Genomic DNA, 19289 nt, shown 5'->3' with positions numbered 1-19289 from the left:
TACTGTCTGGCTGTACTGGATCGGGACTCACATTATTGGGATGTTTCACACATTTAAGCACCTAAGCATCTTCCATCAAGATAAAAATAATCTCTTTGCTCATCATTCGCCCCCTTATAGTGATCACATTGTGACCATACAGTATGCAGTCTTGTCTGAGTGTAACAGTACATGAGTGACAGATAGTGACCACTTCTGTGTACTTCAATGTGTCAGCACAAGTGATTTCAGTGTATGAGAGCTAGAGATTTTCTGTCTGGAGAAACGCTGAGACTGCAAGTGTGACACTTACATTATACAGAATGTTTTTTCAAGAGCAAAGAGGAAATGAAAGTAATCAGGATACTGGGTATTTGTCAATTTCCCTTTTTTTGTCATTTTAAGACAAGTCTGCTTAAAGCCCAAAAGGTATCACTATGTCCTGTGTACTGGGTCTATACCTGATGTTACTATGGGGTATGTACTGTATATACAGCTTGTGCCCTCTGTGTACTGGTCCTTCTTATGCTGTCTCTATAGATTATACATTATACTTCCTGTGTATTACACTCAGTAGGATCTGTGTGCTGGGTCTATACCTGATGTTACTATAGGGTATGTACTGTATATACAGCATGTGCCCTCTGTGTACTGGTCCTTCTCATGCTGTCTCTATAGATTATACATTATACATCCTGTGTATTACACTCAGTAGGACCTGTGTGCTGGGTCTATACCTGATGTTACTATGGGGTATGTACTGTACATACAGCCTGTGCCCCCTGTGTACTGGTCCTTCTCATATTGTCTCTATAGGTTATATATTATACATCCTGTGTATTACACTCAGTAGGACCTGTGTGCTGGGTCTATAACTGATGTTACTATGGGGTATGTACTGTATATACAGCCAGTGCCCCCTGTGTACTGGTCCTTCTCATGTTGTCTCCATAGATTATACATTATATATCCTGTGTATTACACTCAGTAGGACCTTTGTGCTGGGTCTATACCTGATGTTATTATGGGGTATGTACTGTATATACAGCCTGTGTACTCTGTGTTCTGGTCCTTCTCAAGCTGTCTCTATAGATTATACATTATACATCCTGTGTATTACACTCAGTAGGATCTGTATGCTGGGACTACTCCAGATGTTACTATGGGGTATGTACTGTATATACAGCCTGTGCTCTCTGTGTACTGGTCCTTCTCATGCTGTCTCTATAGATTATACATTATACATCCTGTGTATTACACTCAGTAGGATCTGTGTGCTGGGGCTATACCTGATGTTACTATGGGGTATGTACTGTATATACAGCCTGTGTACTCTGTATACTGTCCTTCTCATGCTATCTCTATAGATTATACATTATACATCCTGTGTATTACACTCAGTAGGACCTGTGTGCTGGGTCTATACCTGATGTTACTATGGGGTATGTACTGTATATACAGCCTGTGCCCTCTGTGTACTGGTCCTTCTCATGCTGTCTCTACAGATTATACATTATACATCCTGTGTATTACACTCTGTAGAACCTGTGTGCTGGGTCTATATACCTGATGTTACTATGGGGTATGCACTGTATATACAGCCTGTGCCCCCTGTGTACTGGTCCTTCTCATGCTGTCTCTATAGATTATACATTATACATCCTGTGTATTACACTCAGTAGCACCTGTGTGCTGGGTCTATACCCGATGTTACTATGGGGTATGTACTGTATATACAACATGTGCCCTCTGTGTACTGGTCCTTCTCATGCTGTCTCTATAGATTATACATTATACATCCTGTGTATTACACTCAGTAGGATCTGTGTGCTGGTTCTATACCTGATGTTACTATGGGGTATGTACTGTATATACAGCCTGTGTACTCTGTATACTGGTCCTTCTCATGCTGTCTCTATAGATGATACATTATACATCCTGTGTATTACACTCAGTAGGACCTGTGTGCTGAGTCTATACCAGATGTTACTATGGGGTATCTACTGTATATACAGCCTGTGCCCTCTGTGTACTGGTCCTTCTCATGCTGTCTCTATAGATGATACATTATACATCCTGTGTATTACACTCAGTAGGATCTGTGTGCTGGGCCTATACCTGATGTTACTGTGGGGTATGTACTGTATATACAGCCTGTGTACTCTGTATACTGGTCCTTCTCATGCTGTCTCTATAGATGATACATTATACATCCTGTGTATTACACTCAGTAGGATCTGTGTGCTGGGTCTATACCTGATGTTACTATGGGGTATGTACTGTATATACAGCCTGTGCCCTCTGTGTACTGGTCCTTCTCATGCTGTCTCTATAGATTATACATTATAGATCCTGTGTATTACACTCAGTAGGACCTGTGTGCTGGGTCTATACCTGATGTTACTATGGGGTATGTACTGTATATACAGCCTGTGTACTCTGTGTACTGGTCCTTCTCATGCTGTCTCTATAGATTATACATTATACATCCTGTGTATTACACTCAGTAGGATCTGTGTGCTGGGTCTATACCTGATGTTACTATGGGGTATGTACTGTATATACAGCCTGTGCCCTCTGTGTACTGGTCCTTCTAATGCTGTCTCTATAGATTATATATTATACATCCTGTGTATTACACTCAGTTGGATGTGTGTGCTGGGTCTATACCTGATGTTACTATGGGGTATAGACTGTATATACAGCCTGTGTACTCTGTGTTCTGGTCCTTCTCATGCTGTCTCTATAGATTATACATTATAAATCCTGTGTATTACACTCAGTAGGACCTGTGTGCTGGGTCTATACCTGATGTTACTATGGGGTATGTACTGTATATACAGCCTGTGCCCTCTGTATACTGGTCCTTCTCATGCTGTCTCTATAGATTATACATTATACATCCTGTGTATTACACTCAGTAGGACCTGTGTGCTTGGGCTATACCTGATGTTACTATGGGGTATGTACTGTGTATACAGCCTGTGTACTCTGTGTACTGGTCCTTCTTATGCTGTCTCTATAGATTATACATTATACATCCTGTGTATTACACTCAGTAGCACCTGTGTGCTTGGTCTATACCCGATGTTACTATGGGGTATGTACTGTATATACAGCCTGTGCCCTCTGTGTACTGGTCCTTCTCATGCTGTCTCTATAGATTATACATTATATATCCTGTGTTTTACACTCAGTAGGACCTGTGTGCTGGGTGTATACCTGATGTTACTATGGGGTATGTACTGTATATACAGCCTGTGTACTCTGTGTACTTGTCCTTCTCATGCTATCTCTATAGATTATACATTATACATCCTGTGTATTACACTTAGTAGGACCTGTGTACTGGGTCTATACCTGATGTTACTATGGGGTATGTACTGTATATACAGCCTGTGCCCTCTGTGTACTGGTCCTTCTTATGCTGTCTCTATAGATTATACATTATACTTCCTGTGTATTACACTCAGTAGGATCTGTGTGCTGGGTCTATACCTGATGTTACTATAGGGTATGTACTGTATATACAGCATGTGCCCTCTGTGTACTGGTCCTTCTCATGCTGTCTCTATAGATTATACATTATACATCCTGTGTATTACACTCAGTAGGATGTGTGTGCTGGGTCTATACCTGATGTTACTATGGGGTATGTACAGTATATACAGCCTGTGCCCCCTGTGTACTGGTCCTTCTCATGCTGTCTCTATAGATTATACATTATACATCCTGTGTATTACACTCAGTAGGACCTGTGTACTGGGGCTATACCTGATGTTACTATGGGGTATGTACTGTATATACAGCCTGTGTACTCTGTGTACTGGTCCTTCTCATGCTGTCTCTATAGATTATACATTATACATCCTGTGTATTACACTCAGTAGGATCTGTGTGCTGGGTCTATACCTGATGTTACTATGGGGTATGTACTGTATATACAGCCTGTGCCCTCTGTGTACTGATCCTTCTCATGCTGTCTCTATAGATGATACATTATACATCCTGTGTATTACACTCAGTAGGATCTGTGTACTGGGTCTATACCTGATGTTACTATGGGGTATGTACTGTATATACAGCCTGTGCCCTCTGTGTACTGGTCCTTCTCATGCTGTCTCTATAGATGATACATTACACATCCTGTGTATTACACTCAGTCGGATGTGTGTGCTGGGTCTATACCTGATGTTACTATGGGGTATATACTGTATATACAGCCTGTGCTCTCTGTGTTCTGGTCCTTCTCATGCTGTCTCTATAGATTATACATTATAAATCCTGTGTATTACACTCAGTAGGACCTGTGTGCTGGGTCTATACCTGATGTTACTATGGGGTATGTACTGTATATACAGCCTGTGCCCTCTGTATACTGGTCCTTCTCATGCTGTCTCTATAGATTATACATTATACATCCTGTGTATTACACTCAGTAGGACCTGTGTGCTGGGTCTATACCTGATGTTACTATGGGGTATGTACTGTATATACAGCCTGTGCCCTCTGTGTACTGATCCTTCTCATGCTGTCTCTATAGATGATACATTATACATCCTGTGTATTACACTCAGTAGGATCTGTGTGCTGGGTCTATACCTGATGTTACTATGGGGTATGTACTGTATATACAATCTGTGTACTCTGTGTACTGGTCCTTCTCATGCTGTCTCTATAGATGATACATTATACATCCTGTGTATTACACTCAGTAGGATCTGTGTGCTGGGTCTATACCTGATGTTACTATGGGGTATGTACTGTATATACATCCTGTGCCGTCTGTGTACTGGTCCTTCTCATGCTGTCTCTATAGATTATACATTATAGATCCTGTGTATTACACTCAGTAGGACCTGTGTGCTGGGTCTATACCTGATGTTACTATGGGGTATGTACTGTATATACAGCCTGTGTACTCTGTGTACTGGTCCTTCTCATGCTGTCTCTATAGATTATACATTATACATCCTGTGTATTACACTCAGTAGGATCTGTGTGCTGGGTCTATACCTGATGTTACTATGGGGTATGTACTGTATATACAGCCTGTGCCCTCTGTGTACTGGTCCTTCTCATGCTGTCTCTATAGATTATATATTATACATCCTGTGTATTACACTCAGTCGGATGTGTGTGCTGGGTCTATACCTGATGTTACTATGGGGTATATACTGTATATACAGCCTGTGCTCTCTGTGTTCTGGTCCTTCTCATGCTGTCTCTATAGATTATACATTATAAATCCTGTGTATTACACTCAGTAGGACCTGTGTGCTGGGTCTATACCTGATGTTACTATGGGGTATGTACTGTATATACAGCCTGTGCCCTCTGTGTACTGATCCTTCTCATGCTGTCTCTATAGATGATACATTATACATCCTGTGTATTACACTCAGTAGGACCTGTGTGCTGGGGCTATACCTGATGTTACTATGGGGTATGTACTGTGTATACAGCCTGTGTACTCTGTGTACTGGTCCTTCTCATGCTGTCTCTATAGATTATACATTATATATCCTGTGTTTTACACTCAGTAGGACCTGTGTGCTGGGTCTATACCTGATGTTACTATGGGGTATGTACTGTATATACAGCCTGTGTACTCTGTGTACTTGTCCTTCTCATGCTATCTCTATAGATTATACATTATACATCCTGTGTATTACACTAAGTAGGACCTGTGTACTGGGTCTATACCTGATGTTACTATGGGGTATGTACTGTATATACAGCCTGTGCCCTCTGTGTACTGGTCCTTCTTATGCTGTCTCTATAGATTATACATTATACTTCCTGTGTATTACACTCAGTAGGATCTGTGTGCTGGGTCTATACCTGATGTTACTATAGGGTATGTACTGTATATACAGCATGTGCCCTCTGTGTACTGGTCCTTCTCATGCTGTCTCTATAGATTATACATTATACATCCTGTGTATTACACTCAGTAGGATGTGTGTGCTGGGTCTATACCTGATGTTACTATGGGGTATGTACTGTATATACAGCCTGTGCCCCCTGTGTACTGGTCCTTCTCATGCTGTCTCTATAGATTATACATTATACATCCTGTGTATTACACTCAGTAGGACCTGTGTACTGGGGCTATACCTGATGTTACTATGGGGTATGTACTGTATATACAGCCTGTGTACTCTGTGTACTGGTCCTTCTCATGCTGTCTCTATAGATTATACATTATAAATTCTGTGTATTACACTCAGTAGGATCTGTGTGCTGGGTCTATACCTGATGTTACTATGGGGTATGTACTGTATATACAGCCTGTGCCCTCTGTGTACTGATCCTTCTCATGCTGTCTCTATAGATGATACATTATACATCTTGTGTATTACACTCAGTAGGATCTGTGTACTGGGTCTATACCTGATGTTACTATGGGGTATGTACTGTGTATACAGCCTGTGTACTCTGTGTGCTGGTCCTTCTCATGCTGTCTCTATAGATTATACATTATACATCCTGTGTATTACACTCAGTAGAATCTGTGTGCTGGGTCTATACCTGATGTTACTATGGGGTATGTACTGTATATACAGCCTGTGCCCCCTGTGTACTGGTCCTTCTCATGCTGTCTCTATAGATTATACATTATACATCCTGTGTATTACACTCAGTAGGACCTGTGTACTGGGGCTATACCTGATGTTACTATGGGGTATGTACTGTATATACAGCCTGTGCCCTCTGTGTACTGGTCCTTCTCATGCTGTCTCTATAGATTATACATTATAGATCCTGTGTATTACACTCAGTAGGACCTGTGTGCTGGGTCTATACCTGATGTTACTATGGGGTATGTACTGTATATACAGCCTGTGTACTCTGTGTACTGGTCCTTCTCATGCTGTCTCTATAGATTATACATTATACATCCTGTGTATTACACTCAGTAGGATCTGTGTGCTGGGTCTATACCTGATGTTACTATGGGGTATGTACTGTATATACAGCCTGTGCCCTCTGTGTACTGGTCCTTCTCATGCTGTCTCTATAGATTATATATTATACATCCTGTGTATTACACTCAGTCGGATGTGTGTGCTGGGTCTATACCTGATGTTACTATGGGGTATATACTGTATATACAGCCTGTGCTCTCTGTGTTCTGGTCCTTCTCATGCTGTCTCTATAGATTATACATTATAAATCCTGTGTATTACACTCAGTAGGACCTGTGTGCTGGGTCTATACCTGATGTTACTATGGGGTATGTACTGTATATACAGCCTGTGCCCTCTGTATACTGGTCCTTCTCATGCTGTCTCTATAGATTATACATTATACATCCTGTGTATTACACTCAGTAGGACCTGTGTGCTGGGTCTATACCTGATGTTACTATGGGGTATGTACTGTATATACAGCCTGTGCCCTCTGTGTACTGATCCTTCTCATGCTGTCTCTATAGATGATACATTATACATCCTGTGTATTACACTCAGTAGGATCTGTGTACTGGGTCTATACCTGATGTTACTATGGGGTATGTACTGTATATACAGCCTGTGTACTCTGTGTACTGGTCCTTCTCATGCTGTCTCTATAGATGATACATTATACATCCTGTGTATTACACTCAGTAGGATCTGTGTGCTGGGTCTATACCTGATGTTACTATGGGGTATGTACTGTATATACATCCTGTGCCCTCTGTGTACTGGTCCTTCTCATGCTGTCTCTATAGATTATACATTATAGATCCTGTGTATTACACTCAGTAGGACCTGTGTGCTGGGTCTATACCTGATGTTACTATGGGGTATGTACTGTATATACAGCCTGTGTACTCTGTGTACTGGTCCTTCTCATGCTGTCTCTATAGATTATACATTATACATCCTGTGTATTACACTCAGTAGGACCTGTGTGCTGGGTCTATACCTGATGTTACTATGGGGTATGTACTGTATATACAGCCTGTGCCCTCTGTGTACTGGTCCTTCTCATGCTGTCTCTATAGATTATATATTATACATCCTGTGTATTACACTCAGTCGGATGTGTGTGCTGGGTCTATACCTGATGTTACTATGGGGTATATACTGTATATACAGCCTGTGCTCTCTGTGTTCTGGTCCTTCTCATGCTGTCTCTATAGATTATACATTATAAATCCTGTGTATTACACTCAGTAGGACCTGTGTGCTGGGTCTATACCTGATGTTACTATGGGGTATGTACTGTATATACAGCCTGTGCCCTCTGTGTACTGATCCTTCTCATGCTGTCTCTATAGATGATACATTATACATCCTGTGTATTACACTCAGTAGGATCTGTGTACTGGGTCTATACCTGATGTTACTATGGGGTATGTACTGTATATACAGCCTGTGTACTCTGTGTACTGGTCCTTCTCATGCTGTCTCTATAGATGATACATTATACATCCTGTGTATTACACTCAGTTGGATCTGTGTGCTGGGTCTATACCTGATGTTACTATGGGGTATGTACTGTATATACAGCCTGTGCCCTCTGTGTACTGGTCCTTCTCATGCTGTCTCTATAGATTATACATTATAGATCCTGTGTATTACACTCAGTAGGACCTGTGTGCTGGGTCTATACCTGATGTTACTATGGGGTATGTACTGTATATACAGCCTGTGTACTCTGTGTACTGGTCCTTCTCATGCTGTCTCTATAGATTATACATTATACATCCTGTGTATTACACTCAGTAGGATCTGTGTGCTGGGTCTATACCTGATGTTACTATGGGGTATGTACTGTATATACAGCCTGTGCCCTCTGTGTACTGGTCCTTCTCATGCTGTCTCTATAGATTATATATTATACATCCTGTGTATTACACTCAGTCGGATGTGTGTGCTGGGTCTATACCTGATATTACTATGGGGTATATACTGTATATACAGCCTGTGCTCTCTGTGTTCTGGTCCTTCTCATGCTGTCTCTATAGATTATACATTATAAATCCTGTGTATTACACTCTGTAGGACCTGTGTGCTGGGTCTATACCAGATGTTACTATGGGGTATGTACTGTATATACAGCCTGTGCCCTCTGTATACTGGTCCTTCTCATGCTGTCTCTATAGATTATACATTATACATCCTGTGTATTACACTCAGTAGGACCTGTGTGCTGGGGCTATACCTGATGTTACTATGGGGTATGTACTATGTATACAGCCTGTGTACTCTGTGTACTGGTCCTTCTTATGATGTCTCTATAGATTATACATTATACATCCTGTGTATTACACTCAGTAGCACCTGTGTGCTGGGTCTATACCCGATGTTACTATGGGGTATGTACTGTATATACAGCCTGTGCCCTCTGTGTACTGGTCCTTCTCATGCTGTCTCTATAGATTATACATTATATATCCTGTGTTTTACACTCAGTAGGACCTGTGTGCTGGGTCTATATCTATACCTGATGTTACTATGGGGTATGTACTGTATATACAGCCTGTGCCCTCTGTGTACTGGTCCTTCTCATGCTGTCTCTATAGATTATATATTATACATCCTGTGTATTACACTCAGTCGGATGTGTGTGCTAGGTCTATACCTGATGTTACTATGGGGTATATACTGTATATACAGCCTGTGCTCTCTGTGTTCTGTTCCTTCTCATGCTGTCTCTATAGATTATACATTATAAATCCTGTGTATTACACTCTGTAGGACCTGTGTGCTGGGTCTATACAGCCTGTGCCCTCATACGCTGTACGATGTACTCGATTAATCTAATAAATAGCGGACATGACGTATGGTGCGAGCGGCCAGGGGGCGTTTTTATCAAATAAACGAGCGTATGTTTTGCTCGCTCGTTCAGACTTTGAGCTGTGAACAGACTGCAATTTGCGAAAGGATCATTTCAATAGCCATCCCTTGTTTTTGAACGAACGACCGCAAATAGCGAACGGCTCTGAATCAGACCCTATATGTTGTAAATTAGTATTAGGTGGTAGCCATAGAGTATCAATCAAAGGAAATGAGGACACCATTCCTCGCTCCAGGAGAATCCATAATTTAGGGCTATCAGTAGTAAGCCACTCGCAAATCTGAGATAATAGGCTAGCATGATAGTTGTGTAGATTTGGGCATGCCAGTCCCAAGAGATTCAGACGTTTGGAGAGGGACATCATTCTGCCAGCTAGCCTGGGTTTCTTGCCCTTCCAGATGTATTTAAGGAAGGCCAAGTGAATTTTCTTTAAAAGATAATTGGGGACTAATATGGGGATGGTTCTAAATAGGTATAGTAATTTGGGAAGCAGGAACATCTTCAGTTCGGCAATACAACCCATCCATCATCCAGTCGGACAAAAGAAGAGAGATCTTGATCAGGAGTGGGAGATAATTACATGCAATAATGTCCGAAATTAATGAGGTAAGGTGAATCCCCAGATACTTAAAGCTTCTATCCTGCCACACGTAGGGATAATCGGCACGGAGAGACTGTAAAAGACGAGGAGGAACATTTATAGGGAGGGCTTCTGTTTTAGAGCTATTCAACTTGTAGTAAGAGACATTAGCATATTCTTTTAAAACTTCATGCAGGTGCGGAACTGATGAAAGTGGGTTAGTAAGGGTCAGGAGAACATCATCCGCAAATAAACAAATTTTGTGGAATACCCCAAAAAGTGTAGGCCCCTGGATAGATGAGAGAGTTCTGATAGTTTCTGCCATAGGTTCGTTTGCAAGTGCAAAGACTAAGGGGGATAAAGGGAAGCCTTGACTGGTGCCATTAGAAATTTGGAACACAGTGGAGAGTAAGTCGTTGGTAAACACTTTAGCCAACGGATTAGAATATAATACTAGTATAGAAGATAGAGCCCTATAGCAAATTACAAACTTACGAAGGACTGTAGAAAGGTAGCCCCAATGAAGCCTATCAAACGCCTTTTCAGCATCCAATGACAATAACAAAAGAGGTTCACTAGAAACAGCAAAGACATCAATAGTATCAATAATCTATTAGTATTATCGGGAGATGGTCTGCCCTGAATAAATCCAGCCTGGTCCTGATGGATAAGGTGTGGGAGTATTGGATTGAGTTTATTCACGATAAGTTTGGCATAAATGTTAACATCAGTGCTAAGTAAAGCGATCGGATGATAATTAACTAATAGAGAGGGATTTTTACCCGGTTTAAGGAATGCGACAATCTGTGCCTTCAACATTTCCCTAAGGAATGAGCCACTTGTCAATGCTTCATTAAAAACTTAAACCAATACTGGGGTCAAAGTATCTTTAAAACATTTATAGAATTTATTTATGTATCCATCAGGACCAGGAGCCTTTTCTATAGGAAGGGAGTATATAGCCGCCGCTATCTCTTCCGTGGTCCAGTGGCGTTCCAGAGTGCAAAGAGTAGCTGAATCTAAAGAGGGCAGGTGAATGCTTTTAAGAAACTGCTCTATCCCTTTAGGAGTAGGTTGTGAAATGAGAGGATCGGCAGCTAAATTATACAATTTCGAGTAGTAAGTCGCAAAAGCATCAGCGATCTCTGTTGTGTCAGAAACTTCGATTCCCTTCACATTTGTAATCATTCTAATTCTATCCTTTGCCAACTTCCCTCTCAATTTTCTCGCGAGCATTCTTCCTGCCCTGTCATCCTGCACATAAAATTTTTGTTTCAATTTAAAAAGTGTTTTATGGACTTCCTGCAATGTCAAGACAATCCACTCTTCCAGAGTTTTCAGTAGTTCTCAGTACAATTTGTCGTTAGAGGGAGATGTTTTGTGTCTAGACTCCAGATCTATCAAGCGAGATTCTACTTCGGCTTGGTGACATACAGAAAATGGGATTTATGAAGTCTGGCTGCTGCCTGAATTGCTGAGCCCCTAACTACTGCTTTTAAGGACTACCAGAATGAAATAGGGAGGCATCTTCTGGTTTATTAGTTCCAAATAGAAGCATAGGGACTGGGATATAGTTTGTTTAGCCTCCAGGTTCAAGAGCACATGGTCTCCCAGATGCCATGGGCTGGGGAGAGGTCTGTGAGATGTATCGTCCCAACATTGTCTGAGGGCCGAATCAGACCACGTTATAGGCAGGATAGAAGCCTTTTTAATATGTTGCAGGGACCACTTGTTTGAAAGGGCCAAACTGATTCGTGAATATGAAAGATGAACGTGAGAGAAAAATGTATAATCTCTCACAGTGGGATTTCTTGCACACCAAATATTATATAGATCTTATTCTAATAGTACTCGCCTGAATGTGGGAGTATGATCACTAGTCGTTGGGGACCACCTACTGCACTGAGAATAGGACCTATCTATAGATGGGTCTAAGACCAATGTTAAAGTCTACCAAAACTAGAATGGAGCCATAGCAGCAAGACTGCAAAAGATTGCAGAATTTCCTAGTGACCTGTTTAGTATTTGGAGCATATACAGAGGCATAGTGACTGGCTTATCATTGAGTTTCCCCATAAGGATCAAAAATCTTCCCTCCTGATCTGTCACCTGTTTTTCTAATATAAAATTACAGGTGTTAGATAACAAAATAGCTACACCTGCTTTCTTACAAGGTCCATTGGACATATAGCAAAAAGGATATTTAATATTAGAAAATTGAGGGGGGGGGGACTTAATGAAGTGTGTTTCTTGTAATGCTATGATGTGGGCCTTAAATTTAGCAAAATAATGAAGGGCTAATCTCCTGTTGTTTGATGAATTCAAGCCCTTGACATACATAGGTAGTACATTAACCATAAAAAAGTAAAAAAACAGTTTCATATCGAAGATACAGATTGAACAGAAATGGTGTAAATACAAAATGCCATTAAGAGGGGTATTCAATTTGGAGCGAAAACTCCACAGTTTCCACCTAGCGAGGTTTTCGCCGCACATCAGAGTTTTGCCAGCGAAAAAGTATCGCGCACGCTCCCGCTTATCCCCGTATTCAATTTGAAATCGTCGAAAACGGGACCCGGCGATACTTGTATAGGCGAAAAAAAACGGGAATTTTCAGGAAATAATTGTAGGACCCCCCTAAAGATGTCCAGACCTTGGGGATCACTATGGGTACCCCCGTTTTTGCCTGCAGAAGAAAGTTTGGGTTTATAAATAGCCGCGCAGATGTTTTTTTTTTTTTCCCGACATTGAAGAAGTGATTCAGAAGAGCACTTAGGTTTTTTTTTTTCATTTTTAAAAGTGTTCCCATCAAATTTGGGTACATGAAAATGGGTACTAGCATATTTTTAAGTCCCTAAAAGTCATTTTAAAAATTCAGCAAAATACACATGCTGATAATCTGTACAATAAAAAAAACACCTGCCACATACTTGGGGACCCCACCAGTATTAATTTAGTTAGTTTGGCATTTTGTTTGACTATTTTTTTTTTTCCACCCCAAAATTTTTAATTTTTTTGGGGGGGTATCAAGAATTTTTTTTAAACTTTTTTTTGGAACATTTCATTTTAAGGGGGCATTCCCAAAAGTACAGGCCATTTTTTAGAAGCCTGCACTCCTAAACCCCGATTCTGCACTTTTTTGCACCTGCTATAAGTCATTGAAAAATTATCCATGGGATTTTTCGGGAAATATGCCTGGGATCCCCCTAAAGATGTCCAGACATGGGGGGGATCACTATGGGTACCCCCATTTTTGCCTGCAAAAGAAAGTCGGGTTTTTAAATAGCTTTGCCAGGTGTTATTTCCTGCCGCGGCTATTAGAAACCCTGACTTCCTTCAGGAGATAAAAATGGGGGTACCCATAATGATCCCCCATGTCTACACATCTTTAGGGGGATACCTGGAATATTTCCCGAAAATTCCCGTTGTGTTGTACCTGTAAAAAAACAGAATAAAAGTAAAAAAAAAAAAATGACATAGGGTCCCCCCCAAATGCCAAACCAGCCCCAGGCTTGCCAGCCAGTGGTGGTTTCTAAAAATACGGGGAACAAAATGTGTATGGTTCCACCGCATTTTAGAAACCAACCCAAGGCAGCAGGGACTAGTTCTGGTTTTAAATATAGGGGAAAAAAAAGTGGGGATCCCCCTATATTTAAGACCAGCACCAGAGCCAACCGACTGGGGTATAATGCCACAGCCCGGAGACCCAATCACCGGGGCTCCAGGTCCAAAGCATTAGTCGGTCAGCGCAAGCCGATGATCTCGGGGGAGTCAGGGACCCCCCAAAGAAGGGTCCCCCCTCTCCCGAGCACCACAGGCTTACGCTGAAGACCGGGGCTCTTCCCCATACCCCTGGAGTGGTGAGTATGGGGGTAATAGGGGGGCCAAATAATGTAACACTATTGTACTTTACAGTGAGTGCCAGCAGACATGCGGCACCTGTAACTTCACTGTAAAATAAATAACTCCAAAGCATGTGCAGGGCTGCTACTGGCCACATTCTGATGCCGTTGAACTGCAGGATGAATTCCTCCCACACTCGCAGGTCGTCCTTCAGTTCTTTGGAGATGTGTATAAAGTGATGCCTTTTTCTAACGCCATCGGTGGCCTGCTCCAGTCTCCTTTTAAAGATTCTGCCCATGGGAATCACCCTGCATGCAAAGTGGAGTCTCCCTAATAATGACTGCATCTGCCCTAGTGTGACTTTCTTAGCCCCAGTGCAATAGCATATCTCTTTCACTAGTTCCTTGACCTTGTCCACTGGATGTCTGCATTCCATCTTTTCTGCATCAATCTCAATGCCCAAATAGGATATTACAGCCCAGGGCACCTCTGTCTTGTCCTGCGCGATGGGGATGACAAATTCTACCAACATGCCTTTTAGCTCACCTAGCTGACCGCAATGGTCCAATTTCGGCGGGCCTGCCAGCAGGAAATCACCTAGGCAATGCCCTATTGCTGTTGAGCCTGTGCGTACATCCAAACACCACTGCAAAAACTAGCTAAATGCCTCAAATAATGCGTACGAAATGGCACAGCCCATGGGCAAGCACTTGTCTATGAAGTAGTATCCATCAAAACGGAAACCCATGAGCCAGAAACTGTCTGGATGCAGGGGCAACAGCCTAACAGCTGATTCGATGTCCAACTTTGCCATAAGGGCTCCCTTGCCCTGCCTTTGCACCATATTGACAGCTACAGTATGTCAAATGACTGGTACTGAACCGAGCACTGCTCTTTATCCAGGGCATCGTTGACAGAAAATAAACACCCGTCAGGGTGGATCCGCATGTCATAGCAGCAGACAGCAAGCCCAGCGTAGCCAGCAGCGAACACGGGAACACAAGTAATATCTGTAATGTAAATATTGTTGATTTTGACAGGGGGAGTGTTGATGATGTTAGTAATGCTATTGTGAAGTTTGCAGGAGATTCTACGGTTAATGCAGCAGTAAGGGGTGGCACACTGGATAGCAGTTCGTCAGATTCTGAGGATGACAAAGCATGTAAGGTACTAAAAGAGCAGCTGAAGATAGAGAGGGCTAACAGTAAAAAGAAGAAGGCAAGCATTCCGGGGGGTGGACGCAGTCAGAAGCCAGATGGAGCAGGTACAGCACCAGAAATCTGAAGGTTTCTTGCGGGAAGGGATAGTGATAGGCTGCGAGCTCAAATCAGTGGCGAGGTGCTTGCCAAAGCAATAGAAGAAAAAGATCGAGAAAGAGGCTTTTGTGGACATATGCTTGTTAACCGAGGCCGGGTTGAGGGACAAGGAGAGAGCTACAACGAGGGGAGGGAGGCAGACAGATGCATATAAAACCAGGCTGTTACATGGAGGCCTACCCAGAAGTGGGGATGGGTATGTTAAAATATACAGATTTTATCTATTCCGTGTACAAGGAGTATGGGGTATCTGTGTGGCGCAGGTATGATGAGGATTTTTAGGCTGCAGGCGCAGGTAGGGAAACCCATTTATTTCGGAACCAGAGATTTAAATGTGTGGCTCATAGCACAGGCTAGCGGCTCAGCATTAAGAGGTGCTGCCAGGCAGCGGGTCGGGGCAGGGAGGCCTAGCATGCTAAAGCAGGATCTTAAGTGCTGAGCCTTTAACGAGTCAAGTTGTTTGCACACCTGCACATTTTGCAGTGCGAACCACTGTGCCAAGGTTTGCTTTAGGAAAAGGGCTAGTAATTCATAAAAGCTACCTGCAGCAACGGGGCCTAGCAAAAGCAATTAGTCCAATTAACCTAAGCAGGATCCTGGAGTGGCTATCTAGGTATCAAAAGTTTGAGGATGCCAAACTGCTGCAGGAGGGGTTCAGTGATGGATTCAGAAGCCCGATATTAGGAAATGTTTCCCCAACAGATAGCAGTAAGGATTTATAATCCATCAGGGATCACACGCGGGTGGTCTGGGAAAAAATTGCTAAAGAGCTGGTGTTAGGCAGGATAGCGGGGCTTTTCGGGCCCCCCATACCAGCATTAGTAATTTTGAATCTTGGCCTGGTCCCAAAGAAGGTCCTGGGGAAGTTTAGGCTCATCCAGCACCTATCTTATCCTGATGTAATTGTTAAGACAAATAAGACACCTGAACCAACTTTGTGCTCTGAAAAGTCACAGATCCCCGAGGAGAGTCCAAGTGTGTCCACGGTTGCCATGTGTGAACCTTTTCTAAAACTGTACTTGAAGAGGATCCTCCTTCCACCATTTGTGTGCCCTCTGCAAATGTGGGGATGAGCAGCACAAGTCAACATGTTGATGTAGAAATCGAGGATGATTCTTTGAAATTGCACCAGGAGGATGAGGAGGATATTTATGTAGTTTGTGATAACAGCAAGGATGATGAGGATGTTGTTGATGATGAGGATGTTGTTGCCAGGGATGTTTGTGTAAAAACTGTAAATCAGGCAACAGTTGTTGCCCATGGTGGGAAAAATCCTATTGTTGCCATCCCTGGGTGAAGGACAAAAAAATCCACTTCTCATGTATGGAATTATTTCCACCCAATTCCGGACAAGCATTGCCAAGCCATTTATAACAGTTGGCAAGTAACAGTGAGTAGATGTAAGAACTGTAACCATCTAGGAACCTCCTCCCTGTTACATCACTTGCAGCACATTCATAAAATTGAAAAGGGTATTTCAAATTCAGAAACTATGGCTACAAAATACCTTACCACAATCAGTCCAGTGTCACCTAGCTGCTCCCTTCTATCTGGATCCAAGTGCCTGCAATCTCCACCACCTAAAACAGCATCATCATCAACATCCTCTTTTGTGATCAAAAGTAGTGCTGACTCCTCTCCTATCTGTGGTTCCTGAGAAGGATCCTTGAGTGCTATGCCTGCTGCTGCTGTTGCTGTGAGTGGATCTTCATCCCAGAAGGGGACCAGGAAGAAGACTGCTTTTAGTTTAGTTTAATCAAACAATTTACTGTCAAACAATCCTTTGCTTTGTGGAGCAAGTATGACGGCAGACACCCAGTTGCATGGCGGATTGCTGACGCCATAACAGCTATGCTGGTGTTAGATGTGCATCCAGTATTCACCATTAATGCAGTGGGTTTTAGACAGTTAATTGAGGTCCTGTGTCCCCGCTACCATGTCCCTTCTAGATTCCACTAGAATAGCAATTCCCAATCTGTCCAAGGACATTAAAAAAGCCTTATTAATGTCCTCCAAAATGCCATTGTGCCCACTTGTCCATTTAACACCAGATATGTGGACAAGTAGGACAGGGCAAACTAAAGATTACATGACTGTGACAGCCCACTGGATAGGTGTATTGCCTCCAACAGTGCAACCAGCAGCAACAGCATCTAACAAATGCCAGCTCATTCAGAGGCAGGCTACTCTGTTTATCACCGGTTTCACTAAGAGGCATACTGCTGAGAACATCTCAGAAAAACTCAGGGAAATCATTGCAAAATGGCTTACCCCACTTCAGGATGTGTGATTTCTGACAATGCCAGCAATATTGTGCAAGCATTACATGTGGGCGAATTTTAACACATCCCATGTTTTGCTCAAACAATTAATTTAGTGGTGCAACATTTTTATAAAAATGACAGGGGCATGCAGGAGATGCTCTCAGTGGCCCGAAAGATTTCGGGACACTTTCAACATTCAGCAACTGCATGTCAAAGATTGCAGCACCAGCATGTACTGTTGAATTTACCCTGCAATCAGCTGAAGCAAGAGGTAGTAACTAGGTGGAATTCTACCCTCTATATGCTTCAGCGGATGGAGGAGCAGTAAAAGGCCATCCAAGGCTACACTATGGCCTATGACATAGGGAAAGGAGCTGGAATGCACCTTAGTCAAGCACAGTGGAGAATAATTTCTATTTTGCAAGGTTCTCAAACCCTTTGAACTTGCCACATGTGAAGTTAGTTCAGACACTGCCAGCTTGAGTCAGGTCATTCCCCTAATCTGACTTTTGCAAAAGCAGCTGGAGAAAGTGAAGGAGGAGCTGAAACGGAGTAATTCCACTAAGTATGTGGGACTTGTAGATCAAGCACTTCATTCGCTTTGCCAGGATCCAAGGGTCATCAAACTCTTGAAATCAGATAACTATATTTTGGCGACCATACTTGATCCAAGGTTTAAGTCATACCTTGTGTCTTTCTTTCCGATGGACATAAATCTGAAAAGATGCAAAGAGCTGGTGGTGAAAAACTGTCAGCTCAAGCGGCACGTGTCATGACAGAATCTCCTTCAGTTTCTGCGGCTGCCAGGAAAAAATTACATTTTCCTAAAAGACCCACTGCTGATGGTGATGCAGATCAGTCAGCAAAACCTAATGACATCTGGTTGGGTCTGAAAGAACTGCCTACAATGAGTGACATGTCTACCATGACTTTGTCTGATACGGTCACAATTCAGAGAATGGTGGATGATTATTTTTGGGACAGCATCCAAGTAGGCATGTCAGACAGTCCATTTCACTACTGGCAGGAAAAAGTGGCACGTGGGTGTCTCTTACAAAAACTGGCTTTGCTTTACTTAAGTTGCCCACCTTTTCAGGTTACTTCCCCAAAATGTGGAAAAGATGATGTTCATCAAAATTAATTACAAATTCCACGAGGAAGATCTTTACCAGCAATTAAATAAAAAAAATACAGAAGAGTCTGTAATAGTGGTTTACAGCAGGGACAAATTAATATTGTGTGAAGAAGAGGAGGATGCACACACTACTGGGGATGACGATGACGATGATGACATCTGATCTTACCTATGTTGTAAAGCCAGTTTGTGTATGTTATCATTGCCAACAATGTCCATTGTGCATTGACAGCTTGTTTTGCTGGGGTCCAAACAAACCAATCATTTCAGCCACAAGTGACAGACACTGTCACTGAAGTGATTGGTTTGTTAAACTGTGAATGTCCTGTTTCATATATATAACATAAGGGTGGGTTGGAGGGCCCAAGGACAATTCCATC

The 19289-nt window shown here is 42.3% G+C and overlaps 1 protein-coding gene across 1 annotated transcript in view; it reads left to right on the top strand.

Annotated features, from left to right (window-relative positions):
• Window positions 1-416: 416 nt before the first annotated feature.
• LOC148506847 (uncharacterized) overlaps window positions 417-19289 on the top strand; it is a 119549-nt gene continuing 100676 nt past the window's right edge. The window contains exon 1 of the mRNA XM_088446091.1: window positions 417-456. Within this exon, the coding sequence (XP_088302217.1) occupies window positions 417-456 (40 nt within the window). The remainder of the gene's footprint in view (window positions 457-19289) is intronic.

Source organism: Taudactylus pleione, unplaced genomic scaffold, assembly GCF_031769625.1.
Source record: "Taudactylus pleione unplaced genomic scaffold, aTauple2 ptg000393l, whole genome shotgun sequence".
Taxonomy (NCBI): domain Eukaryota; kingdom Metazoa; phylum Chordata; class Amphibia; order Anura; family Myobatrachidae; genus Taudactylus; species Taudactylus pleione.
The sequence above is the reverse complement of the archived record's forward strand: the minus strand, read 5'-3'. Positions and strand labels throughout refer to the sequence as shown.